Raw genomic sequence first — 27,553 nt, 5'->3', positions numbered from 1 at the left:
TACTACAGTATACCTCATAGCCAAGTCTCAAGCCATGTCATGAGATTTGCAAATGAAATAGGACTAGGTTGTCTCTAGCTAATAATCTTTTATTTTCTATTTGTCACGTTCGTCGTATGAATCGGACCAAGGCGCAGCGTGGTATGCGTACATTCTCTATTTAAAAGAATGAACACTGAACAAACTAAACAAAACGACACGTGAAGCTATACAAATGAGTGCTGACAGGCAACTGCACATAGACAAGAACCCACAAAGACCAAAGGGAAATGGCTACCTAAATATGATCCCCAATCAGAGACAACGATAAACAGCTGCCTCTGATTGGGAACCATATCAGGCCACCATAAACATACAAATACCTAGACCTACAAAACCCTAGACATACAAAAACGCTAGACCTACAAAACTCTAGACATACAAAAACCCTAGACAATACAAAACCACTAGACAATACAAAACTCCTAGACAATACAAAAACTAGCATGTCCGCCCTAGTCAAACCCTGACCTAACCAAAATATAAAGAAAACAGAGATATCATAGGTCAGGGCGTGACACTATTACAGTAAATCAAGTCCTGATTAAGATATTGAAGGTGAATATAGCTAAGAAACCAGTTAGCTACCTAGGTCTAGGCCTAATTGTTTTGTAATCTCATAATTGAAATGTATGTATTGCATTCCATTTGTTGTTATTCCACCTTATTCATTTGATTTACATATAAAATACATAAGCCTGGTGCCAAAACCTGCAGGAAGTGTCCTTGGGGTGATTCATGTATGCCATTGACTATAGGGGTTGGCCACATTCCACCTTCTTAACATACCTACGTATAAACTATACCTAGGAACCAATAGTCCCAACCCAACAGAACTACACAGAAGAAAGGGTGAATGCGCGGAAACAGGTGAGCTGTTCTAACACATCTGTTTGTAGAATAGAACATGTAAAATGTGAATGAAGACAGTTTTGAAGAAAGGGATAATGATATTCATGGTTATGACGATAAATATGAAACATTTTGCTTCTAGATTTGAATGGACAAGGAGCTTGTGACAATGAGGAATCAAATGATGCTTTTTGTGATGTTTTTGTTGATGACGAGTAAGTACTTTATCCACTTTGTATCTTGATGATTGTGTTAGTATTTTACATGTGAATTTAAGCTCACCTTGACCCCCCCTCCATTGTTTCAAAAGGTAAGGTGACCACTGCTGATTTTGGTGAGTTTACATGACACCCAATAACTGATTTCAATCCACTTTTCAACTCGGACTAAATTGTAACTGAAACCGTCATGAGATACTTACATAACATGAAACAAGCAGAGATTACATCACTTAGTCTTAGAGGCATAGGTGGTAGTTCCTGAACTAACACAGAGGAATGGATTTGACTTCCTTATTCTACCGAAAGAATGCTTGGTGTGAAAACTACAAGTGTGAAAACTTGGCCTACAAGCATCCTAAAATAACTTCTATTTAACTTCTCTTGTGACAATGTCACTCGAGAAGATCTGTGAATTAGAATTAAAGATTTTGCGCTGGTGTGCATGGATGTCTGTGGTATGTGTCTACCAAAGGAGGTTGGTGGCTCCTTAATTAGGGAGGACAGGCTCTTGGTAATGACTGGAGCAGAATTAGTGGAATGGTATCAAACACATCGTTTCCATGTGTTTCATGTCATTCCATTGACTCCGTTCCAGCCATTATTCCGAGCCGTCCTCCCCTCAGCAGCCTCCACTTGTGTGTACACGTGTACTTGTGAGAGAGGGAGGGGAATAGGGAGAATACTGGTGCATGCCTCACTCTCCATTGACTTGCATTGGAATTGCTTATACTGGCTTCAGAAAGTATTCATACACCTTGATTTGTTACACATTCTTTGTGTTACAGCCTGAATTCAAAATGGATTAAATATACATTTTTTCTCACCTATCTACACACAATACCCCATAATGATAAAATGAAAACATGCTTTTCGAATTGTTTGCTAATTTTTTGAAAATGAAATACAGAAATTTCAAATTTACATAAGTATTCACACCCCTTTGCTATGACACTCCAAATTGAGTTCAGGTGCATCCAATTTCCTTTGATCATCCTTGAAATGTCACTACAACTCTATTGGAGTCCACCTGTGGCCAATTCAATTGTTCGGACAAGATTTAAAAAATAAAACACACCTGTCTATATAAGGTCACACAGTTGACAATGCATGTCAGAGCAGAAACTATACCATGAAGGCCAAGGGACTGTCCGTAGATCACCTCATCTCGGAGGTCATCTGGGGAAAGGTATACATGTCAGGGTGTGCGCTACTGGTTGAAGGTAAGTCAGGTGCAGGAGAGCAGAGATGGGTGATAATAGGCGCATTTTATTCATACCCAATATTCGCCCAAAGTACACGAATGGTACAAAATAACCAAAACACACTGGCCAAACACAGACCCGGTGCTAACCAGCCTAATACGGGCTACATGTAACAAACAAACAAGTTCACACAAAGACATGAGGGGGAACAGAGGAATAAATACATGTAGTGTGATTGGGAATGAAAACCAGGTGTGCAGGGATCAAGACAAAACAAATGGATAAATGAAAAATGGAGCGGCGATGGCTAGAAAGCCGGTGACGTCGACCGCCGAACGCCGCCCGAACAAGGAGAGGAGCCCACTTCTGCGGAAGTCATGACAATAAAACAATTTCTAGAGTTTCCTTGAGCACAAAATATGGAACTACTCAGACTCTGCCTAGCGCTGACCAAATTGAGCAACCGTGCAAGAAGAAACTTGGTCAGGGAGGCGACCCAAAACTACAGTTTTTATCAAATATTTCATCTTTTCATATTTTTATCATATTTGTACTGTGTATTTGAGCTTGTGTCCTCAAAAGTGACTACACCGCAGCAATTTATATATATTTTTTTACCAGAAAGGTGAGATTTGTACATTTCTTGGAGTGTGCAGCATTAGTAGTTATTGTTTATGCCCCTTCATGATAACTTGTTACTTTTGGGGATTACAGTGATTACATTTAAGATAAAATTGAGTTACATTTAAGTGGTATTGCATATACTATAGGAGTGTGTGTGAGAGAGTGTGTGGCTTTCTTTAGATATTGTTTTATATACAGTATATATACTGTAAGACATGTTGACAATCTTATGTTGAAAGAACACCTGGACTCTAAGCCCATTATGGAATGGCCACTTGCTGATGTGTCTGATAGTGATCACTCCAGTATGCCATGGTTTTGGGCAAAATGAGAATTGAGACAATACTCACTTACATCCCAGCTGCCACTTGTTCATATTCAAAAATTCAAGATCCATTCCCGAGCATCTCGTGTCCCGTCGCAATCTAAAATCAGTGGGGCTTTAAGTGTTTATAAGAGACCAAATCTAGTATTTTGGAGGCTATGGGGTTTTACAGGAAGTGCTACATTTCTAACCTCTCTGTCTATATATTCCAGTGAACACTTCAACAACTGATGGCCCTTCAACAACCCCTGGTGAGTTTACATTACACCCAATAAATAGCTGATTTCAATCCACTTCTCAATTCTCTCTTACTGGATTGTAACTGACTGAAACCGTCTCTTATCTTAATGAGATGTTATGTTATATAACAAATATTATATATAGGTGGGGTTGTCACGAAAGAGCTGGGATTTGATCAGTAAATGTGTAGGTGTGACGCGGGCTTGCCACTGACTGGTCCCCCATTCACTGTGCATCATGATTTACATGAGGGTTGGGTTTGGATTACAATCATGTCAATGTTTTTGGATTTAGCGACTAATCATTTTTACACTATGACTGAATAGGTTTTCTTATGGCTTTGTCCTGTCCCTCTGCAGCAGACACGTTTTGGGCTTTGGGTTTTGGCACTCTCTGGAATGTTGAGAATGTTGAGGGCTGGTGGCTTGTGCTCTTGCTAAAATATTATTTTCTGAATACTAGAATTAGCAAAAAATGAATCAAATCAGAGCAAAGTGAATCTATGGAAGTCAACCCTAGTTTACCTCAGCCCTCATGGCTCGGTAATTAATTAGTGTTGCTGTCGAGTTGATACTCTTTAAATGTCACAAGATACTTTTTAAATCAACTCATGGTTGAAGCATGAGACAACGCAACACATTACTCTTACATTTAAACCAACCGGTGGCTGCAGCAGGGTAGGGTACTAGGGGGTAAATAGCCCCCTGCGGTAACTGACCCCCCCCCCTCCGTAATTCACATTGGACCACAAGATGTTACCATACTATTGTTATGAATGTGCTTCTGCCTGTCATTTAGACCAGGGTTTCCCAAACTCGGTCCCCAGGACCCCAAGGGGTGCATATTTTGTTTTTTGCCCCTGCACTACACAACTGATTCAAATAATCCTCTAATCATTAAGCTTTGATCATTTGAATCAGCTGTGTAGTGTTAGAGAACAAAACTAAACGTGCACCCCTTTGGGTCCCGGGGACTGAGTTTGGCAACAGTTGATTTAGACAATGACTAGCCCAGTTAGTGCTAGTTTATGCTAACTTGCTAGCTAGCAACTTCACAAGCAGTAAATGCACTTGCATCCCAGCTGCCACTTGTCCATATTCAAAAATTCAAGACCCATATCCGAGCATCTCGTGTCCCGCCGCAATCTAAAATCAGTGGGGCTTTAAGCGTTTAGAAGAGACCAAATCTTGTATTTTGGGAGCAGGAAGTGCTTGTGCTAAATTTCCAACCTCTCCGTCTTTATCCTCCAGCGACCACTTCAACAACTGATGGCCCTTCAACAACACCTGGTGAGTTTACATTACACCCAATAAATAGCTGATTTCAATCCACTTCTCAATTCTCTCTTACTGGATTGTAACTGACTGAAACCGTCTCTCATCTTGATGAGATGTTATGTTATATACCAAATATTATATATTAGTGGGGTTGTCATGAAAGAGCTGGGATTTGATCAATAAAGTTATAGTTGTGACGCGGGTTTGCTATTGGATGGGTGGCCAATCACTGTGCATCACAATTTACATGAGGGTTTAGTTTCGATTACAATAATGTCCACTTGCCCACTAACACTAGATTAAACAGATGCACTAATTGTGCTCTATCCAATCATAGTGTTATGGTGAGTGAATGAGGACCCAAAAGCGAACTAACTTAAACAGAGCTTCTTTAATAACCAAACATAGGTAGGCTCAGATAGACCGGCAGATTCCGACAGGACAGGACAAGGTTACAGCAAACATGACGATAGTCTGGCTCAGGCATGAAACACAACAAACAAGAATCCGACAAGGACAGGAACAGAAACAGAGAGAGATATAGGGACCTAATCAGAGGGAAAAAGGGAACAGGTGGGAAACGGGGTGAATGGGTAGTCAGAGGAGACAAGGAACAGCTGGGGGAAAGCGGGGGAGAAAAGGTAACCTAACAACGACCAGCAGAGGGAGACAGGGTGAAGGGAAAGGACAGAGAAGAGACACAACATGACAGTACATGACAGTACCCCCCCACTCACCGAGCGCCTCCTGGCGCACTCGAGGAGGAAACCTGGCGGCAACGGAGGAAATCCTCGATCAGCGCACGGTCCAGCACGTCCCGAGAGGGAACCCAACTCCTCTCCTCAGGACCGTACCCCTCCCAATCTACGAGGTACTGGTGACCACGGCCCCGAGGACGCATGTCCAAAATTCTACGGACCCTGTAGATGGGTGCGCCCTCGACAAGGATGGGGGGGGGGGGGGGGGGAGACGAGCGGGGGCGCGAAGGACGGGCTTGATGCAGGAGACATGGAAGACCGGGTGGACGCGACGAAGGTATCGCGGAAGAAGAAGTCGAACTGCGACAGGATTAATGACCCGAGAAATACGGAACGGACCAATGAACCGCGGGGTCAACTTGCGAGAAGCCGTCTTAAGGGGAAGGTTCTGAGTGGAGAGCCAAACTCTCTGACCGCGACAATATCTAGGACTCTTAGTTCTACGCTTATTAGCAGCCCTCACAGTCTGCGTCCTATAACGGCAAAGTGCAGACCTGACCCTCTTCCAGGTGCGCTCGCAACGTTGGACAAAAGCCTGAGCGGAGGGGACGCTGGACTCGGCGAACTGAGATGAGAACAGCGGAGGCTGGTACCCGAGGCTACTCTGAAAAGGAGATAGCCCGGTCGCAGACGAAGGAAGCGAGTTGTGGGCGTATTCTGCCCAGGGGAGCTGTTCTGACCAAGACGCAGGGTTACGAAAAGAAAGACTGCGTAAGATGCGACCAATAGTCTGATTGGCCCGTTCTGCTTGACCGTTAGACTGGGGGTGAAAGCCGGAAGAGAGACTGACGGAAGCCCCAATCAAACGGCAAAACTCCCTCCAAAATTGAGACGTGAATTGCGGACCTCTGTCCGAAACGACGTCTGACGGAAGGCCATGAATTCTGAAAACATTCTCGATGATGATTTGTGCCGTCTCTTTAGCAGAAGGAAGCTTAGCAAGGGGAATGAAATGAGCCGCCTTAGAGAACCTATCGACAACCGTAAGAATAACAGTCTTCCCCGCTGACGAAGGCAGTCCGGTGACAAAATCTAAGGCGATGTGAGACCACGGTCGAGAGGGAATAGGAAGCGGCCTGAGACGGCCGGCAGGAGGAGAGTTACCGGACTTAGTCTGCGCGCAGACCGAACAAGCAGCCACGAAACGACGCGTGTCATGCTCCCGGGTGGGCCACCAAAAACGCTGGCGAATGGAAGCAAGCGTACCCCGAACGCCAGGGTGGCCGGCTAACTTGGCAGAGTGAGCCCACTGAAGAACGGCCAGACGAGTAGGAACGGGAACGAAAAGAAGGTTCCTAGGACAAGCGCGCGGCGACGGAGTGTGAGTGAGCGCTTGTTTTACCTGCCTCTCAATTCCCCAGACAGTCAACCCGACAACACGCCCCTCAGGGAGAATCCCCTCGGGGTCAGTGGAGGCTACTGAAGAACTGAAGAGACGAGACAAAGCATCAGGCTTGGTGTTCTTAGAGCCCGGACGATAAGAAATCACGAACTCGAAACGAGCGAAAAACAGCGCCCAACGCGCCTGACGCGCATTAAGTCGTTTGGCAGAACGGATGTACTCAAGGTTCCTATGGTCAGTCCAAACGACAAAAGGAACGGTCGCCCCCTCCAACCACTGTCGCCATTCGCCTAGGGCTAACCGGATGGCGAGCAGTTCGCGGTTACCCACATCATAGTTACGTTCCGACGGCGACAGGCGATGAGAAAAATACGCGCATGGGTGGACCTTGTCGTCAGAGAGGGAGCGCTGAGAAAGGATGGCTCCCACGCCCACCTCTGACGCGTCAACCTCGACAACGAACTGTCTAGAGACGTCAGGTGTAACAAGGATAGGAGCGGATGTAAAACGATTCTTGAGGAGATCAAAAGCTCCCTGGGCGGAAACGGACCACTTAAAGCACGTCTTGACAGAAGTAAGGGCTGTGAGAGGAGCTGCCACCTGACCGAAATTACGGATGAAACGACGATAGAAGTTCGCGAAGCCGAGAAAGCGCTGCAGCTCGACGCGTGACTTAGGGACGGGCCAATCAATGACAGCTTGGACCTTAGCGGGATCCATCTTAATGCCTTCAGCGGAAATAACAGAACCGAGAAATGTGACGGAGGAGGCATGAAAAGTGCACTTCTCAGCCTTCACAAAAAGACAATTCTCTAAAAGGCGCTGGAGGACACGTCGAACGTGCTGAACATGAATCTGGAGTGACGGTGAAAAAATCAGGATATCGTCAAGGTAAACGAAAACAAAGATGTTCAGCATGTCTCTCAGGACATCATTGACTAATGCCTGAAAGACAGCTGGAGCGTTAGCGAGGCCGAAAGGAAGAACCCGGTATTCAAAGTGCCCTAACGGAGTGTTAAACGCCGTCTTCCACTCGTCCCCCTCCCTGATGCGCACGAGATGGTAAGCGTTACGAAGGTCCAACTTAGTGAAAAACCTGGCTCCCTGCAGGATCTCGAAGGCTGAAGACATAAGAGGAAGCGGATAACGATTCTTCACTGTTATGTCATTCAGCCCTCGATAATCTATGCAGGGGCGCAGAGACCCGTCCTTCTTCTTGACAAAAAAAAACCCCGCTCCGGCGGGAGAGGAGGAGGGGACAATGGTACCAGCGTCAAGAGCTACAGACAAATAATCTTCGAGAGCCTTACGTTCGGGAGCCAACAGAGAGTATAGTCTACCCCGGGGGGGGGGTGGTTCCCGGAAGGAGATCAATACTACAATCATACGACCGGTGTGGAGGAAGAGAGGTGGCCCTGGACCGACTGAACACCGTGCGCAGATCGTGATATTCCTCCGGCACCCCTGTCAAATCACCAGGCTCCTCCTGTGAAGAAGAGACAGAGGAAACAGGAGGGATAGCAGACATTAAACATTTCACATGACAAGAGACGTTCCAGGAGAGGATAGAATTACTAGACCAATTAATGGAAGGATTATGACAAACTAGCCAGGGATGGCCCAAAACAACAGGTGTAAAAGGTGAACGAAAAATTAAAAAAGAAATGGTTTCACTATGATTACCAGAAACAGTGAGGGTTAAAGGTAGCGTCTCACGCTGAATCCTGGGGAGAGGACTACCATCCAGGGCGAACAAGGCCGTGGGCTCCTTTAACTGTCTGAGAGGAATGTCATGTTCCCGAGCCCAGGTCTCGTCCATAAAACAGCCCTCCGCCCCAGAGTCTATTAAGGCACTGCAGGAAGCTGACGAACCGGTCCAGCGTAGATGGACCGACAAGGTAGTGCAGGATCTTGAAGGAGAGACAGGAGTAGTAGCGCTCACCAGTAGCCCTCCGCTTACTGACGAGCTCTGGCCTTTTACTGGACATGAAGTGACAAAATGACCAGCGGAACCGCAATAGAGACAGAGGCGGTTGGTGATTCTCCGTTCCCTCTCCTTAGTCGAGATGCGGATACCTCCCAGCTGCATGGGCTCAGCACCCGAGCCGGCAGAGGAAGATGGTAGTGATGCGGAGAGGGAGGCGACGGAGAGCGCGAGCTCCTTTCCACGAGCTCGGTGACGAAGATCAACCCGTCGCTCAATGCGAATAGCGAGTTCAATCAAGGAATCCACGCTGGAAGGAACCTCCCGAGAGAGAATCTCATCCTTTACCTCTGCGCGGAAACCCTCCAGAAGACGAGCGAGCAAGGCCGGCTCGTTCCAGCCACTGGAGACAGCAAGAGTGCGAAACTCAATAGAGTAGTCTGTTATGGATCGATTGCCTTGACATAGGGAAGACAGGGCCCTGGAAGCCTCCTCCCCAAAAACAGATCGATCAAAAACCCGTATCATCTCCTCCTTAAAGTCCTGATACTGGTTAGTACACTCAGCCCTTGCCTCCCAGATTGCCGTGCCCCACTCACGAGCCCGTCCAATAAGGAGAGATATGACGTAGGCGACACGAGCAGTGCTCCTGGAGTAAGTGTTGGGCTGGAGAGAAAACACAATATCACACTGGGTGAGGAACGAGCGGCATTCAGTGGGCTCCCCAGAGTAACACGGCGGGTTATTGATTCTGGGCTCCGGAGATTCGAAAGCCCTGGAAGTGGCCGGTGGATCGAGGCGGAGATGGTGAACCTGTTCTGTGAGGTTGGAGACTTGGGTGGCCAGGGTCTCAACGGCATGTCGAGCAGCAGACACTTCCTGCTCGTGTCTGCCTAGCATCGCTCCCTGGATCCCGACGGCTGAGTGGAGAGGATCCGAAGTCGCTGGGTCCATTCTTGGTCGGATTCTTCTGTTATGGTGAGTGAATGAGGACCCAAAAGCGAACTAACTTAAACAGAGCTTCTTTAATAACCAAACATAGGTAGGCTCAGATAGACCGGCAGATTCCGACAGGACAGGACAAGGTTACAGCAAACATGACGATAGTCTGGCTCAGGCATGAAACACAACAAACAAGAATCCGACAAGGACAGGAACAGAAACAGAGAGAGATATAGGGACCTAATCAGAGGGAAAAAGGGAACAGGTGGGAAACGGGGTGAATGGGTAGTCAGAGGAGACAAGGAACAGCTGGGGGAAAGCGGGGGAGAAAAGGTAACCTAACAACGACCAGCAGAGGGAGACAGGGTGAAGGGAAAGGACAGAGACAAGACACAACATGACAGTACATGACACATAGCCTCCAGACAGTGAGACAGCCCTGTCCATTACACAGTACCTTGGAGACTCGGCATCGTTTACATAAAACAACAGGTTGACAATCTTATGTTGAAAGAACACTTGGACCCTAAGCCCATTATGGAATGGCCACTTGCTGATGTGTCTGATAGTGATCACTCCAGTCTGACATGGTTTTGGGCAAAATTAGAATTTAAATATTGTGCACTTGCATTCCAACTGCCACTTGTCAATATTCCAAAATTGAAAACCAATTCCCAAGCATCTTGTGTCCCGCCATGACCTAAACTCACTTTGGCTGAATTGCTCGGGCAAAATGAGAAGTCAGACAATATGATTTACATCCCAGCTGCCATGTGTTCATATTCAAAAATTCAAGACCCATTCTCGAGCATCTCGTGTCCCGCCGCAATCTAAAATCAGTGGGGCTTTAAGCGTTTATAAAAGAGACCAAATCCCGTATTTTGGGGGCTACGGGGTTTTACAGGAAGTGCTAAATTTCCAACCTCTCTGTCTATATCTTCCAGCGACCACTTCAACAACTGATGGCCCTTCAACAACCCCTGGTGAGTTTACATTACACCCAATAAATAGCTGATTTAAATCCACTTCTCAATTCTCTCTTACTGGATTGTAACTGACTGAAACTAATGTTATATTAAAAGAACACCTGGACTCTAATCCCTTTATGGAATGGTCACTTGCTGATGTGTCTGATAGTGATCCCTCTGCCATGGTTTTGTGCAAAATGAGAATTTAAATATTGTGCACTTGCATTCCAACTGCCACTTGTCAATATTCCAAAATTAAAAACCAAATCCCAAGCATCTTGTGTCCCGCCATGACCTAAACTTACTTTGGCTGAATTGCTGAAAAATCCCAAGAGTTTATTCTCCCTTTAGTGTGTGGCATAATCCAAATCAACAAGAAAATAGTTGGGGTGAGGATGACAATGCAGAAAGTTGGCCGTGACAGATTGTTAGATAATCACTGTATGACCTAATTGTAATGATGTTATTAATGGACCATTTTGTTCATCTCAGGCCCACTCTATCCATTTGGGGCTGGAGACACAGTGAGCTCCCGATCCGATGATGGAAGTTCCCCTCCTATAACCCTGGAGCAGCCATTTGTTTATTTTGGAAAACCATATCAACAGATACACGTGCGTAAAAATAAATGTTTTTAACCTCTCTGGGATAGTGCATACATTACATACATTATGGAGTGATAGTAGTACACACTGTATTTATTAATATGTTCCATGTTTTTTTGTGTTTTTTTACTCCACCACCCGGAGTACAAATATCTTTTTGTTTTTTTTAACTACTTTTCTGCTACATATACATACAATTTACATACACATTTTACATACATGGTACTTTTATATAAAGCAGTCACATAACAATAATACATTACCAAACATAAACTCTTTAATCCCACCCCTCAGCCACTCTCAGCCCGTCCCACCTATCACCATAGACCTCAGCTCTTTAATCCCACCCCTCAGCCACTCTCAGCCCATCCCACCTATCACCATAGACCTCAGCTCTTTAATCCCACCCCTCAGCCACTCTCAGCCCATCCCACCTATCACCATAGACCTCAGCTCTTTAATCCCACCCCTCTGCCACTCTCAGCCCATCCCACCTATCACCATAAACCTCAGCTCTTTAATCCCAGACCTCAGCTCTTTAATCCCACCCCTCCGCCACTCTCAGCCCGTCCCACCTATCACCATAGACCTCAGCTCTTTAATCCCACCCCTAAATCACTCTCAGCCCGTCCCACCTATCACCATAGACCTCAGCTCTTTAATCCCACCCCTCAGCCACTCTCAGCCCATCCCACCTATCACCATAGACCTCAGCTCTTTAATCCCACCCCTCAGCCACTCTCAGCCCATCCCACCTATCACCATAGACCTCAGCTCTTTAATTCCACCCCTCAGCCACTCTCAGCCCGTCCCACCTATCACCATAGACCTCAGCTCTTTAATCCCACCCCTCAGCCACTCTCAGCCCATCCCACCTATCACCATAGACCTCAGCTCTTTAATTCTGCCCATCAGCCACTCTCAGCCCATCCCACCTATCACCATAGACCTCAGCTCTTTAATCCCACCCCTCAGCCAGTCTCAGCCCATCCCACCTATCACCATAGACCTCAGCTCTTTAATCCCAACCCTCAGCCACTCTCAGCCCATCCCATCTATCACCATAGACCTCAGCTCTTTAATCCCACCCCTCAGCCACTCTCAGCCCATCCCACCTATCACCATAGACCTCAGCTCTTTAATTCCACCCCTCAGCCACTCTCAGCCCGTCCCACCTATCACCATAGACCTCAGCTCTTTAATCCCACCCCTCAGCCACTCTCAGCCCATCCCACCTATCATCATAGACCTCAGCTCTTTAATTCTGCCCATCAGCCACTCTCAGCCCATCCCACCTATCACCATAGACCTCAGCTCTTTAATCCCACCCCTCAGCCAGTCTCAGCCCATCCACCTATCACCATATACCTCAGCTCTTTAATCCCACCCCTCAGCCACTCTCAGCCCATCCCACCTATCACCATAGACCTCAGCTCTTTAATCCCACCCCTCAGCCACTCTCAGCCCATCCCACCTATCACCATAGACCACCCTTGTTTGGTTTCCATGTGCCATATATTTATCAATTGTCCTGTGATGTTTTAGATCCTTTTTTTTCTACCTTTCTAATCGTATAGTAACTACAAATTGTGAGCTAAAGATGAAAACCTTTCCTACGAGTATTATTATATTATTTATTGACTAACTATGTCTTTCCAAATCGCCCAACACTGCTATTTGTAAGGTTAATTTTAAGAGCATGTTGTGATTTTTTTTTTTAACCATTCCGGAACCTGTGACCAGAAACAAGCTACATGGGGGCAATACCAGAGTAAATTATCTATTAATTCTCTCTCTTCGTAGGCAAAACTTACAGAGCTGAGATTGTTGTATGCCCCCTATATATAGCATTCTGTTGGTGGCAAGAATTTTATATGAAAACTTACATTTAAAACTCTAAGTGTTGAATCAAGTATCCATTTGGTTGCAAATTTGGATTGAGCAGATATTCCCATATATTTTCAATAGCTAAATATGTGACATAACTCCTCCATTTCTATTCATAATATCATTAATAAATATAATACCATTTAAAAGAAAATCTATAAAGAATGTTTATTTATTAGTCAGTATATTTGAGTTTAACCATAACATTTGTTGTAATATTTGTTCTATCTTGTCTGGAGGATAAAACTGAAATTGTAACCAGCTTTGTATGGCTTGTTTAAGAAAGGGCGATACTTTAAACAACATTTCATTTTCAATTTGTCAGAAATTAGAAGTTTCAATCTGTATACATGCAAAAAGGCATTTTTGAACAAAGGCTGAGCCTTTCTCAATAATCTACTGGAGAACCATTTTGGGTTTAGTATCATTTATGTATTAGTGAAGCTTTTAGTGAGATATTTCAAATGCTAATATTTAATCATTTTAGCCCCCCAAACTCATATTCATTATATAAATAGGCACGTTTAATTTGTCTGGCTTAGCATTCCAAATCAAATGAAATGAGACTGTGCAGGGATCCAGATTGAGACTGTGCAGGGATCCAGATTGAGACTGTGCAGGGATCCAGATTGAGACTGTGCAGGGATCCAGATTGAGACTGTGCAGGGATCCAGATTGAGACTGTGCAGGGATCCAGATTGAGACTGTGCAGGGATCCAGATTGAGACTGTGCAGGGATCCAGATTGAGACTGTGCAGGGATCCAGATTGAGACTGTGCAGGGATCCAGATTGAGACTGTGCAGGGATCCAGATTGAGACTGTGCAGGGATCCAGATTGAGACTGTGCAGGGATCCAGATTGAGACTGTGCAGGGATCCAGATTGAGACTGTGCAGGGATCCAGATTGAGACTGTGCAGGGATCCAGATTGAGACTGTGCAGGGATCCAGATTGAGACTGTGCAGGGATCCAGATTGAGACTGTGCAGGGATCCAGATTGAGACTGTGCAGGGATCCAGATTGAGACTGTGCAGGGATCCAGATTGAGACTGTGCAGGGATCCAGATTGAGACTGTGCAGGGATCCAGATTGAGACTGTGCAGGGATCCAGATTGAGACTGTGCAGGGATCCAGATCGCGGACTTAAGAAAAAACTAGTCATCAGCATACATTGACATTTTAGTTTTTATCCCCTGGATTTCTAACCCCTTGATGTTCCTGTTGGATCTCATTTTAATAGCTAGCATTTCAAAGGCCATAATAAATAGATATGGAGACAACGGACAGCCTTGTTTTACTCCTCTTAAAAGCTCAATACTTTCTGAGAAGTAACCATTATTTACTATTTTACACCTGTGGTTGCTGTACATAACTTTAACCTATTGTATAAGAGATTCACCAAAATTAAAGTAATCCAGGCATTTATATATAAATTCTAGTCGTACTTTATCAAATGCCTTTTCAAAATCTGCTATGAAGACCAAGCCTGGTATCTTCTATGTTTCATAATGTTCAATTGTTTCAAGTAATTGTCATATATTATCTCCAATATATTGTCCATGTAAAAATCCTGTCTGATCAGGGTGAACAATATCTGGTAAAACCTTTTTTATTCTATGTGCTATGCATTTCGCCAGGATTTTCACATCACAACATTGAAGCATTAGAGGCCTCCTGTTTTTAAAATGGACTGGATCTTTATACTTACCACTTGGGTCCTGTTTTAGTAGTAATGAAATCACACCTTCTTGTTGAGAACTTGAACGTCTACCATTTGTATAGGAGTAATTAAAATATGCTAATAATGGATATTTGAGTACATCAAAAAAAAGTTCTGATGTACCTCTACTGGTATACCGTCAAGCCCTGATGTTTTCCAGACTGAAGAGATTTTATAGCCTCAAGAAGTTCCTCTTCAGTAAGTTGGCCTTCACACAGGTCTTTCTGTAAATGTGTTCATTTAACATTATTATTATTATTAGGAAAGAAATCATAACAGTTAACACCATTCAGTGCAAATAGAGGAGACTGAAAAGAAAACATGCTTAACATATTTTGCTTCCTTTTTCAAATTATAATTTGAATCATGGATAACTCCATCATTTGTAACAAGTTTCTGTAAATTATTTTTGGTAGAATTTCTATGTTGAAGATTCAAGAGAAATGTTGTGCATTTTTCACAATTTTCCATCCAATTCACTTTATTTTGTAAAACATTACACTTGATCATTCTTGAATAAGTACCTCCATTTCTTTTTGTGTTTTCCTCTAGCCTATTTTGTGCCTCTATAGTACAATTTCCATTACCTTCTGCCTGCACTGTTACTTCCTCTATTTCCTTTATTAGTCTAATCTATTTTGACCTAAACTGCTTTTGTTTTAGTTATGAGTATTGTATTGAATGGCCTCTAAAAGTACATTTAAAAGTGTCCCATACAATATGTTACATGTACTTTATTTATTCACGCATTTTGTCTGATTTTCCTTTACTTTCACTTGTCAGTGTTGTAAGCGATGCAAAACCATCTTCTCCAAAGATCTGTCCTTACAAATAAACAAATGATGAAGCGTAACCAGTTGTGTCTAAACTGTCATACAGGCTTTATTTCCATTCCAATTCAGACATTTCATTTCAGGTGAACCACAATGGACATCTGACCTTCAATGCAGCATTTGCCAGTTACATACCATACCGATTCCCTGCATTTTCCTCAAGAGATCTGATCGCCCCGTTTTGGACCGATTTGGACAACAGGCGGAATGGTACCATCTCTTACCGGCAGTACAGCAGTGGCAGTGTTCTTCAACAGGCCACACAAGATATTAATCAGTACTTCCCAAATCTGGGCTTCTCTGTTAATTGGGTCTTCGTTGCTACCTGGGATAAGGTTCCCTACTACAACACTTTTGGAACAGTAAGACTTTTTGTTGTGACTCTGTTTCTATTGTCAGCTAAAGTGATGCTTAGTTATTTTTAAGCCGATTAGTAAAAGCCTGTGAATCTATGATATAAGATGTATAATGTGCAAGATTGGTACATGACACAGGAGGCTACAGTATGTATTAAAATGTGTATCTAATTTCCTTAATATAAGGAAATCACCTTCCAAGTGGTTCTGATTGCTGGTGGCCAATCCTCCTTCATCCTGATGAACTATGGGGAGATTGCACCAACAACTCAAAATATTCAGGTCAGAAGAATGAATGCATATTATACATTTTCATGAAGAATAATATATGGGTTTCTATTCATTATCATGAGCATAAATTGCATTCCTGATGTGAATTATGTATGGACAGTATTTCATCTCTGATGCTTTTAATAAATGATAATAACGATCTATGATATGTGTATTTCTAGGCTGGCTATGACACAGTCAACTCCATCCACTACTTCTCGATCCCGGGGTCATTTCAAAGCAACGACACAACTTTCAGTTACACCAGCAATGTCAATGTCGCTGGTCGCTGGGCCTTCCAGACAAATGGTACTTTCAACAAACCTGGGTTCAAATACTATTTCATGTATTTCAATTACTTTAAATACATTTCAAAATAATTATTCAACGTTTTTTTAAAGTAGTTTACGTGAATGTATTTGGAAATACATTTGTAAAGTATTATATCTACAGCTACTTTTACTTGATGACTATGTTTATTTTTATTTTTTTTAAAGACAAGTTCACCAGGATACACTTTGACATCATCTGGTGTGCAACATCACTTGATAACATTAAATAGCACTATTATCCCGTTCCTGCACCAAAACTCTGGTATTTTTCCTTATTGTATTTAGCGACCAACAGTTTTTTACATGGTCCGTCATTTCTCCGGATTTAATGACCAACAGTTTTTTACATGGTCCTTCGAGACGGATTTAATGACCAACAGTTTTTTACATGGTCCTTCGAGAACGGATTTAATGACCAACAGTTTTTTACATGGTCCTTCGAGAACGGATTTAATGACCAACAGTTTTTTACATGGTCCTTCGAGAACGGATTTAATGACCAACAGTTTTTTACATGGTCCTTCGAGAACGGATTTAATGACCAACAGTTTTTTACATGGTCCTTCTAGCTGGATTTAATGACCAACAGTTTTTTACATGGTCCTTCAAGAACGTATTTAATGACCAACAGTTTTTTACATGGTCCTTCTAGCTGGATTTAATGACCAACAGTTTTTTACATGGTCCTTCTAGCTGGATTTAATGACCAACAGTTTTTTACATGGTCCTTCAAGAACGGATTTAATGACCAACAGTTTTTTACATGGTCCTTCTAGCTGGATTTAATGACCAACAGTTTTTTACATGGTCCTTCTAGCTGGATTTAATGACCAACAGTTTTTTACATGGTCCTTCTAGCTGGATTTAATGACCAACAGTTTTTTACATGGTCCTTCTAGCTGGATTTAATGACCAATAGTTTTTTACATGGTCCTTCTAGCTGGATTTAATGACCAATAGTTTTTTACATGGTCCTTCTAGCTGGATTTAATGACCAACAGTTTTTTACATGGTCCTTCTAGCTGGATTTAATGACCAACAGTTTTTTACATGGTCCTTCTAGCTGGATTTAATGACCAACAGTTTTTTACATGGTCCTTCTAGCTGGATTTCATGACCAACAGTTTTTTACATGGTCCTTCTAGCTGGATTTAATGACCAACAGTTTTTTACATGGTCCTTCTAGCTGGATTTAATGACCAACAGTTTTTTACATGGTCCTTCTAGCTGGATTTAATGACCAATAGTTTTTTACATGGTCCTTCTAGCTGGATTTAATGACCAACAGTTTTTTACATGGTCCTTCGAGAACGGATTTAATGACCAACAGTTTTTTACATTGTCTGTCATTTCTCCGGATTTAGCGACCAATAGTTTTTACACTATGACTGATCAAGTATTATTATGGCTTTATCCTGTCCTCTGCAGAAGACACATTTTGGGCTTCCTTGGCACTATCTGGAATGTTGAGTTGTGCTGGTGGCTTGTGCTCCATGCTAAAACATTATTTTATGAATTCTAGAATTAGCAAACAATAGTTTACCTCGGCCCTCCTGAATTATTGTTGCTGTCGAGTTGATACTCTTAAAATGTCACAAAATACATTTAAAATCAACTAACTGGTGGTTGCCGCAGGGTACAATGGAAAACACACAAGAGTGGGACAAATCAAGGTGATCTGCCTCCATTGAAAATGAATGACTTATGGACTGCAAAGAGTTTAATTAAGTAGTCAGTGGAATTGGTCAACATTCAGGGAGAGAAAGGGGAGCAGGTGATAGGAGTTTAAACAGCTGTACTGCTCTATACAATCCAATCAGCAGGATCGAAGGCGGGTGGGGCTTTGAGCGTTTATAAAAGAGTTCAAATCTCATATTTTGGGGGCTACAGGACATTACAGGAAGTGCTTGTGCTAAGTTTCCAACCTCTCTGTCTATATCTTCCAGCGACCACTTCAACAACTGATGGCCCTTCAACAACCCCTGGTGAGTTTACATTACACTCAATAAATAGCTGATTTCAATCCACTTCCCAATTCTCTCTTACTGGATTGTAACTGACTGAAACCAATGTTATATTAAAAGAACACCTGGACTCTAATCCCTTTATGGAATGGTCACTTGATGTTTCTGATAGTGATCCCTCCAGTCTGCCACGGTTTTGTGCAAAATGAGAATTTAAATATTGAGCAATAGTAAATAAAAGTATTTAAAAAAACCAATGAGAAGTTCACCAGGATACACTTTGACATCATCTGGTGTGCAACATCACTTTAACCAGTAAAAGTAGACTTTGCCTACTTGTTACAGTATAAAATCACATGATGCACGCTAGATGATGTCAAGTGTTTAAATCGCTCTAAATGATTTATATTCAATTTGGAAAAATGTTAACCTCTTAAGTGGGTTATCCATGAAACAGTAAATAAAATGTGTATAGCCTATGACTGATTGACAACATTAAATAGCACTATTATCCCGTTCCTGCACCAAAACTCTGGTATTTCTCATCCTTACTGGATTTAGCGACCGATCATTTTTACATGGTCCTTCGAGACAGATTTAATGACCAACAGTTTTTTACATGGTCCTTCGAGACAGATTTAATGACCAACAGTTTTTTACATGGTCCTTCGAGACAGATTTAATGACCAACAGTTTTTTACATGGTCCTTCGAGAACGGATTTAATGACCAACAGTTTTTTACATTGTCTGTAATTTCTCCGGATTTAGCGACCAATAGTTTTTACACTATGACTGATCAAGTCCTTCGAGACAGATTTAATGACCAACAGTTTTTTACATGGTCCTTCGAGAACGGATTTAATGACCAACAGTTTTTTACATTGTCTGTAATTTCTCCGGATTTAGCGACCAATAGTTTTTACACTATGACTGATCAAGTATTATTATGGCTTTGTCCTGTCCTCTGCAGAAGACACGTTTTGGGCTTCCTTGGCGCTATCTGGAATGTTGAGTTGTGCTGGTGGATTGTGTAATGTTAAATACAATTCAAGACCCATTCCCGAGCATCTTGTGTCCAGCCTCAATCTAAAAGCAGTTTGGCTAAATTCTACAATTGTTATTATGTCAAAATTCTAACAAAAGTATTCTCACTTTCGTGTGTGGCATCCGCTCCATCAACAACAAAATCGTAGGGGGTGAGGATGACCCTACAGGAAGTTGGTTCTGGAAGATTGTTACATAATTGCCAAATTGTTACATTGTTATTCATATTATGCTGCATCTCTGTATCAAACCTCTGTCTCTATTCCTTCCAGCTCCAACATCTGATGAGCCTTTCGCAATTGATGACTTCTGCATAGATTCCATTTTTTGTAAAGGACAGGGTTTGACTGGTTCTGTTTATATGCTGAGCACTTTGTTAATTCTGGTGTTTCTTACCATTTTAAATCATTGATTCTTACTTTGTTGCAATCAAGGGAGTGGTTTTATTGTCAGCCATAGTGCATGTGCTATTCATTCGAGAGATTTGTCTTTCAAAGTGAAGGCTGGAGTGCACTGGAAGAATGAGAGTGGGGAAGGAGGGAGCCTATTGTCTAATATTCTAAACAGTATTGTATGTGCAGTTGCGCCTTTGAGTTACTCCAGATCCACTCCCATTTTCCTTGGGCCCTTCTTCCTGGGTGTTTTAATGGGCTTAGCTATTGTATTGATTTATTTGTGTAGATGGATAACTTGAAATATATTTACCTATTCATTAAAGTGGCAAATTCCAATAGAAACAAAGTGATCACTGTGACACTTTTTGATAAACAGTTGAGGAATGGGCTGGAGAAATGTAACCCAAATTCATAGATGGAGCTATGGGTGCAAGGACTGACTGATAACTATGTTACTCTCTTGCCAGACAGCGGTCGATTCAAAGCAGGAGCAACACAGATGTGCTGTCCTGTCATTTAGATTGAGTTGTGTTGATTTAGTTCTGAGAGTGTTTGATGTTTTTATTATTTTGTATCATTGTTTTGGCCAAGCAGAGTGATGGTAATTACATTATGGTAATTATTGAGATCTGGATCTGCCCTGGGAAGGATAAAAGTTGGAAATATTCTTACTTATGGGAGCAATTGTTAACCAATCTGCTGACATACATTTTCTATGTAATTGTGGTATTTTCTAGGCTTATAGACTTAGATGAGTGAGTATCTTTTTACATTGAAGCCTCCCTATATTTTCTCCTTGATAACTGTATTCTTATTGCACAACTGTAATTAACCGGATTACTCTTAAATATACAGTGCCTTGCGAAAGTATTTGGCCCCCTTGAACTTTGCGACCTTTTGCCACATTTCAGGCTTCAAACATAAAGATATAAAACTGTATTTTTTTGTGAAGAATCAACAACAAGTGGAACAACATTTATTGGATATTTCAAACTTTTTTAACAAATCAAAAACTGAAAAATTGGGCGTGCAAAATTATTCAGCCCCCTTAAGTTAATACTTTGAAGCACCACCTTTTGCTGCGATTACAGCTGTAAGTCGCTTGGGGTATGGCTCTATCAGTTTTGCACATCAAGAGACTGACATTTTTTCCCATTCCTCCTTGCAAAACAGCTCGAGCTCAGTGAGGTTGGATGGAGAGCATTTGTGAACAGCAGTTTTCAGTTCTTTCCACAGATTCTCGATTGGATTCAGGTCTGGACTTTGACTTGGCCATTCTAACACCTGGATATGTTTATTTTTGAACCATTCCATTGTAGATTTTGCTTTATGTTTTGGATCATTGTCTTGTTGGAAGACAAATCTCCATCCCAGTCTCAGGTCTTTTGCAGACTCCATCAGGTTTTCTTCCAGAATGGTCCTGTATTTGGCTCCATCCATCTTCCCATCAATTTTAACCATCTTCCCTGTCCCTGCTGAAGAAAAGCAGGCCCAAACCATGATGCTGCCACCACCATGTTTGACAGTGGGGATGGTGTGTTCAGCTGTGTTGCTTTTACGCCAAACATAACGTTTTGCATTGTTGCCAAAAAGTTCCATTTTGGTTTCATCTGACCAGAGCACCTTCTTCCACATGTTTGGTGTGTCTCCCAGGTGGCTTGTGGCAAACTTTAAACAACACTTTTTATGGATATCTTTAAGAAATGGCTTTCTTCTTGCCACTCTTCTATAAAGGCCAGATTTGTGCAATATACGACTGATTGTTGTCCTATGGACAGAGTCTCCCACCTCAGCTGTAGATCTCTGCAGTTCATCCAGAGTGATCATGGGCCTCTTGGCTGCATCTCTGATCAGTCTTCTCCTTGTATGAGCTGAAAGTTTAGAGGGACGGCCAGGTCTTGGTAGATTTGCAGTGGTCTGATACTCCTTCCATTTCAACATTATCGCATGCACAGTGCTCCTTGGGATGTTTAAAGCTTGGGAAATATTTTTGTATCCAAAGCCGGCTTTAAACTTCTTCACAACAGTATCTCAGACCTGCCTGGTGTGTTCCTTGTTCTTCATGATGCTCTCTGCGCTTTTAACGGACCTCTGAGACTATCACAGTGCAGGTGCATTTATACGGAGACTTGATTACACACAGGTGGATTGTATTTATCATCATTAGTCATTTAGGTCAACATTGGATCATTCAGAGATCCTCACTGAACTTCTGGAGAGAGTTTGCTGCACTGAAAGTAAAGGGGCTGAATAATTTTGCACGGCCAATTTTTCAGTTTTTTATTTGTTAAAAAAGTTTGAAATATCCAATAAATGTCGTTCCACTTCATGATTGTGTCCCACTTGTTGTTGATTCCTCACAAAAAACACAGTTTTATATCTTTATGTTTGAAGCCTGAAATGTGGCAAAAGGTCGCAAAGTTCAAGGGGGCCGAACACTTTCGCAAGGCACTGTATACTGGAAGTCTGATTGCAAGTATTTGTTATGGTTTTCTTCCGATGAAGGAGAGGAGGACCAAAATGCAGCGTGGTTAATTCGATATACAAAAACAATAACCGTAATGTGAAAACCTAAACAGCCTAACTGGTGCAAACAAACACAGAGACAGGAACAATCACCCACGAAACTCTCAAAGAATATGGCTGCCTAAATATGGTTCCCAATCAGAGACAACGATAAACACCTGCCTCTGATTGAGAACCACTTCAGGCAACCATAGACTTTTCTAGACAACCCCACTATACCACAATCCCAATACCTACAAAAAAAAAACAAGACAAAAACACACCACATAATTAACCCATGTCACACCCTGGCCTGACCAAAATAATAAAGAAAACACTAAATACTAAGACCAGGGCGTGACAGTATCAGCTCAAAGTACAGATGTCTTAACTTCATCCCTCTTTGTGGCAGAGAATTTTCCATCCTTAATGACATCACAAAATAATAAATTATGACATGATTATTGTTTGTATCCTCACCAACCATTCCAAACATTTGGATTTCAAAACGAATGTTCCAATTTCCAATCTTTTGATGTTGAAGTTTTGGCGGGGACAGTTTCTCTCTGGGAGTGAAACGAAGGAATTTTTAACTTCTCCATACTGCAGTGCAAGAGAAAGAAAGTTTACAACCTGTCGTTAAGTCAGAAAACCGGCCCAACTCCCCCTCTCCTCTGGGAGAGAGGGGGTTTGGACTATCTGTTGCCCTGTGATCCTCACCAAGAGAGAGATAGTCATGACACTATGTTTGGAATATTTATTTCTCGCACAGAATAGAATAAGTCAACTTTTGTACTATAGGGGATAATAGATTGGCATAGACTAGTACTTTTGCTGTTCGGTAGGCCTACTCATCTTGTTGGCTGACGAAAAGTAAAGAGTTCTTCCAATATGCACCTCACAATTGGATAAGGACCTGCGCCGTTGCGTCCCCGAGTCTGTCTTCACTTGTTGCCTGTGAGAAAGACCCGATCACGTGATGGACAGCCATGCGAGTGAGAGGTGCTCACATGACTGTCCATAGGAATTATAATGATCATATTCAGCCCAAAGGCACAATGTCTACTGGCCGCAAAAGGCATGGATTTTTATTAAGGAGCATTACGGCCACACAGGGATGCAGCCAGGATATCTGAGGAATGATCAAGTGCTTGTCAGACTGTGAATGAGAGTTTGTACAGCCTGCGCAAAAAAACAAAGCAGAGCTCATGCCTTTCATGCAACTTTTAAAAAATCATAATGAGAGTAGCACCATACAGCCTTAGAATGTATTAAAAATCTATCTATATATATATATATATATATATATATATATATATAGCCCAACATTTGCATCACAACTAAAGTTTCATAAATAACTCTAAATTAAGCACATAGCAGTACCTGTTTCTTTGTGAACTGCTCAACACAGAATTGCTGCATGTGCTCACTCCCCCATATCGTTTGGAGAAAATATGACTTATATTGTATTCAGCTATGTTCAACTATATTCTTCATACTATCAAATTATATAAAGTAATGCCACAGAATTCTAAGCAAATCTTGTCTGCTAAATGAACTAGTGTAGCCCACAAGCCAAGACAATGCGGGAGTGACTTCGGGACAAGTCTCTGAATTTCCTTGAGTGGCCCAGTCAGAGCCCGGACTTGAATCCAATCTAACATTTCTGGTGAGACCTGAAAATAGCTGTGCGGCGGTGCTCCTTATTCCAACCTGACAGAGCTTGAGAGGATCTGCAGAGAAGAATGGGAGAAACTTGCCAAATACAGGTGTGCCAAGCTTGTAGCATCATACCAAGGACTCAAGGCTGTAATCGCTGTCAAAGGTGCTTCAACAAAGTACTGAGTATAGGTCTGAATACTTATGTAAATGTTATATTTCTGTTTTATTTTTAATACATTTGCTAACATTTCTAAAAACCTGTTTTTGCTTTGTCATTAATGGGTATTGTGTGTTTATTGATGAGGGGGGAAAAACAATTGAATCCATTTTAGAATAAGGCTGTAACGTAACAAAATGTGGAACAAGTCAAGGGGTCTGAAGACTTTCTGAATGCACTGTAATTGGTGAATTCTATTACTCATGCATTGAACTGCATCCATCTATTCTCCCAACAATGCCTTACTGTATGTCATGGAATCTTGAGTGAAATATACCCTATTTTTAAAACCTCTTAAGTTGGTTTTGTAGCATGAACTGGGAATTTTATATTTTGTATTTATATTATGATTGTCTGTTTGTTTCATATCTGAAAAGTAGTTCAAGTGGAACTGACATTGTTTTAAGTCATATTAAGTCATATGGCCCAAATGAGATCATCTACAGATGAAGAAAAACTGCACTGCAGGTTCACTCAGAATGAAGATCTCATGGAATTTATGAAAGGTAAACGACACAACCATTCCTGTCCTTATAATTAAAACTAGCTTAAACAATCCGAATGAATCTGCAATGTATTTTTTCCTATTATGTGCAATTGATTTGGAACCTAATTTAGTTTAAGAAAAAAAGGGGGGAAAAAATAACGAGAACTGTTAAATGAAATGTCTTTCCAGACGTTTTAAAAGTGTGCGCTCTTCCTTCTCTGTTCCAGCACCCAGCCATAAGGGTTCATGTCCAGTTGGAGCATGTTCATGATCCATGGGTCTCCCTGGGCCCCCTTGATGAACTCCTCCAGGGTGATGTGACCTGTATGGGCCATCACAACAGAAAGGTTGTTCAGAAAACAAGGCAGACAGACAGACTGGAAGTTTCTGTGCAGGCCTACAGCACACCTAGACAAGCAGACCAGGGCCACGTTTAGTAGGGAAACCTTGTGGAACGTTGCAGATAAACATGTCATGAACAGAGCTGACATGACTACATATAGAAGAAAACAAGAGGGATTTCAAAACATATCTATCTGTTTGTTCCACAACATTGAGCTCTGCTGAATTGGCCCCCAATACTGCACATAATGTAAACATTCAGACTGAGTATGCACCTACCGTCCCTGTCCACATCCACAGTCTTCAGTATTCTTTCACACACTTCATTCACCGACAGCTGCATATCCTCCTGCTCTCTCTTGGACGTCTTCTTTAATCGATATATACTCTGGGGGGGAATTAAGGAGTAACAGTGTGTAACCAATACATACATGGTTATAAATTATTTGGGCCAAGATCATTCACAAAGTAAGAGGGCCTAAAAACCTTTACTATTGTTAGGCCTAACTTACATCAATGGAACCTGTTTGCAGGTTTGCATTCACGCTTAATGTTTTTACACATCAAAGTTGTTTTAGATTTGTAATTTAAACCACACCTTATACCAAAAGTAGCCTACACACACACATACAAACACACATAATTGTCTCATCAGAATTGTTAAAAGTTAGCCATCTGACCAGAAAGTTTTAACTGATAAACTGATTGTCTGCTTCTGCTTATTTACCACCACTGAAGAAGACACTCCCATAAGACCCTTGGATAATTTAATCACTAGACACCGAAGTGACTTTGTGGAATCCTCGGGCGACCTTCACTGGGTGCTTACATCAATAATAGCTCGCAGTTCTGTCCTATCTACATAGCCGTTGCCGTCCTTGTCGTATACTTTAAATGACCAGCGTAATTTGTGCTCCAAGTCCCCCCGGAAGACCAGATTCAAGGCTGCCACAAACTCCAGAAAATCAATGGTGTTATCCTGAAAAGACATAGACAAATTGAAAATAATCGTTTTTTTTCCCTAAACTTAGAAAAACGGGTGTCCGTGTTCATTTGCATGGATATAGAAAACTGCAAAACTCAGAAACAGACAGCATACAATAGGCTATCTCACCCCATTCTTGTCAAAAGCTCGAAACATGCTCTCCGCATACTCAGAGACTTCCCCAGTTGGGTCGATGCCAAAAAAACGCTTGAACTCGTGGATAAATAAAACACCGCTCGGGCATTCTGTCACAAACTTTTTGTACATGTCCTGGAGCGCCTTGACATCGATCTCCGGGTCATTCTGCTCGGTCTGGTGTGTCTGTCCCATGTTTGGTGGTCGGGGGAGCGCTGTCCTCTGTTCTGAAACTCCTTGGTGCTGAGTCTCTGCAGTTGGTCTACTAAAAAAGGTCATTAACAAACAGGAGGGGCTCCCGAGTTGGTGTCAGTAATTAGGAAGGACTCGATCATGAAAGCACTTGAACTAATAAGAGGTTGGACACCACAGAGGCTTCACTAATGTTCAAGTCAGGTAACTTGGAGTAGCTTTAGAACAGGAATTATGTCAGACAGGTTTCCCCAGGCCCCAAGGGTTGTGAATTGATAAAAACATATGATACCCTAGCCTATAGCCTGTATATACCCTCATGTCAGCTTGTCCTGAACATTATTCAAGGTAATGCCTACCTAGACACTCTATCCTCAATTCAAATTATCATACAACTCCCCAAATGCTTTAATTAATCTGAAATGGAATTCATTAAAACAAATAAAACTCAATCTAGCACCCATGATAGACTGAACATATTATTTAATGAGGCTGTACCATCCCATCTCATTTTTTCTAGTCATTCTATTTATATGCTGTCAAGACTGTCATGACAGCACAGAAATGGAATCAATAGAAAACACGAAGCCCCTCAGACCAAGCTAATTTGTCTGGTAAAGTCCCTCAGTATGTGATTCTCATCTTATGGTTAATTAACTGTCTTTCACTGTGGAACCATGGAGCTGCTGATCAACCAATCACTATGAAGGAATCGTCCATAACCAATGGTCCATGGATTATGCCAGAGGACATTCATTACTGCCTCGTAAGCATTTCACATCGAAAGCAATTGTCCTTAAAGGGGTTCCCAGCTTGATGCCCGCAAATCTTCTCAGAACAGAACATCTTAATATAACAGAGAAGCCAATTAGGTGAGTGAGTGCCAGGACTTTCACAACCAGCCTGG

The 27,553-nt window shown here is 42.2% G+C and overlaps 2 protein-coding genes across 3 annotated transcripts; one reads left to right on the top strand and one right to left on the bottom strand.

Moving 5' to 3' along the window:
• The first annotated feature begins 817 nt into the window (after positions 1-817).
• On the top strand, positions 818-20,975 carry LOC110506182 (sushi, nidogen and EGF-like domain-containing protein 1). 2 transcript variants are annotated; one of them, XM_036964335.1, is made up of 12 exons: positions 818-909; positions 1,034-1,106; positions 1,202-1,225; positions 3,476-3,514; positions 4,754-4,792; positions 10,691-10,729; positions 11,207-11,328; positions 15,843-16,121; positions 16,302-16,397; positions 16,568-16,694; positions 18,664-18,702; positions 19,999-20,975. In XM_036964335.1, exons 2-12 carry the CDS (start codon positions 1,040-1,042, stop codon positions 20,136-20,138), a joined length of 1,011 nt encoding a protein of 336 aa, XP_036820230.1. In that variant the 5' UTR covers positions 818-909; positions 1,034-1,039; the 3' UTR covers positions 20,139-20,975. The 2 variants fall into 2 exon arrangements, with proteins under 2 accessions (XP_036820230.1, XP_036820231.1); XM_036964336.1 differs by lacking the exon at positions 4,754-4,792.
• A 3,667-nt stretch (positions 20,976-24,642) lies between these two features.
• On the bottom strand, positions 24,643-26,764 carry LOC110506920 (guanylyl cyclase-activating protein 2-like). Its single transcript, XM_021586790.2, has 4 exons — positions 26,449-26,764; positions 26,164-26,313; positions 25,614-25,722; positions 24,643-25,314 (listed from the first exon to the last, which is right to left on the bottom strand). The coding sequence occupies exons 1-4, from the start codon at positions 26,731-26,733 to the stop codon at positions 25,187-25,189; spliced, it is 672 nt and encodes a 223-aa protein (XP_021442465.2). The 5' UTR covers positions 26,734-26,764; the 3' UTR covers positions 24,643-25,186.
• Between the last annotated feature and the right edge of the window lie 789 nt (positions 26,765-27,553).

This window comes from Oncorhynchus mykiss, chromosome 26, assembly GCF_013265735.2.
Source record: "Oncorhynchus mykiss isolate Arlee chromosome 26, USDA_OmykA_1.1, whole genome shotgun sequence".
Classification (NCBI taxonomy): domain Eukaryota; kingdom Metazoa; phylum Chordata; class Actinopteri; order Salmoniformes; family Salmonidae; genus Oncorhynchus; species Oncorhynchus mykiss.
Note: the sequence above shows the minus strand (reverse complement) of the source record. Positions and strands in the feature narration are given on the sequence as shown.

Coding starts and splice junctions, on each gene's coding strand:
- LOC110506920 (XM_021586790.2), bottom strand. CDS start 26,733: ATGACCTTTTTTAGTAGACCAACTGCAGAGACTCAGCACCAAGGAGTT. Junction 25,723..26,163: donor AACTGCGAGCTATTATTGAT/GTAAGCACCCAG, acceptor ATTCCCCCCCAG/AGTATATATCGATTAAAGAA. Junction 25,315..25,613: donor TGTGGATGTGGACAGGGACG/GTAGGTGCATAC, acceptor TGGCCCATACAG/GTCACATCACCCTGGAGGAG.
- LOC110506182 (XM_036964335.1), top strand. CDS start 1,040: ATGGACAAGGAGCTTGTGACAATGAGGAATCAAATGATGCTTTTTGTG. Junction 1,226..3,475: donor GGTGACCACTGCTGATTTTG/GTGAGTTTACAT, acceptor TATATATTCCAG/TGAACACTTCAACAACTGAT. Junction 18,703..19,998: donor TGGCCCTTCAACAACCCCTG/GTGAGTTTACAT, acceptor TATTCCTTCCAG/CTCCAACATCTGATGAGCCT.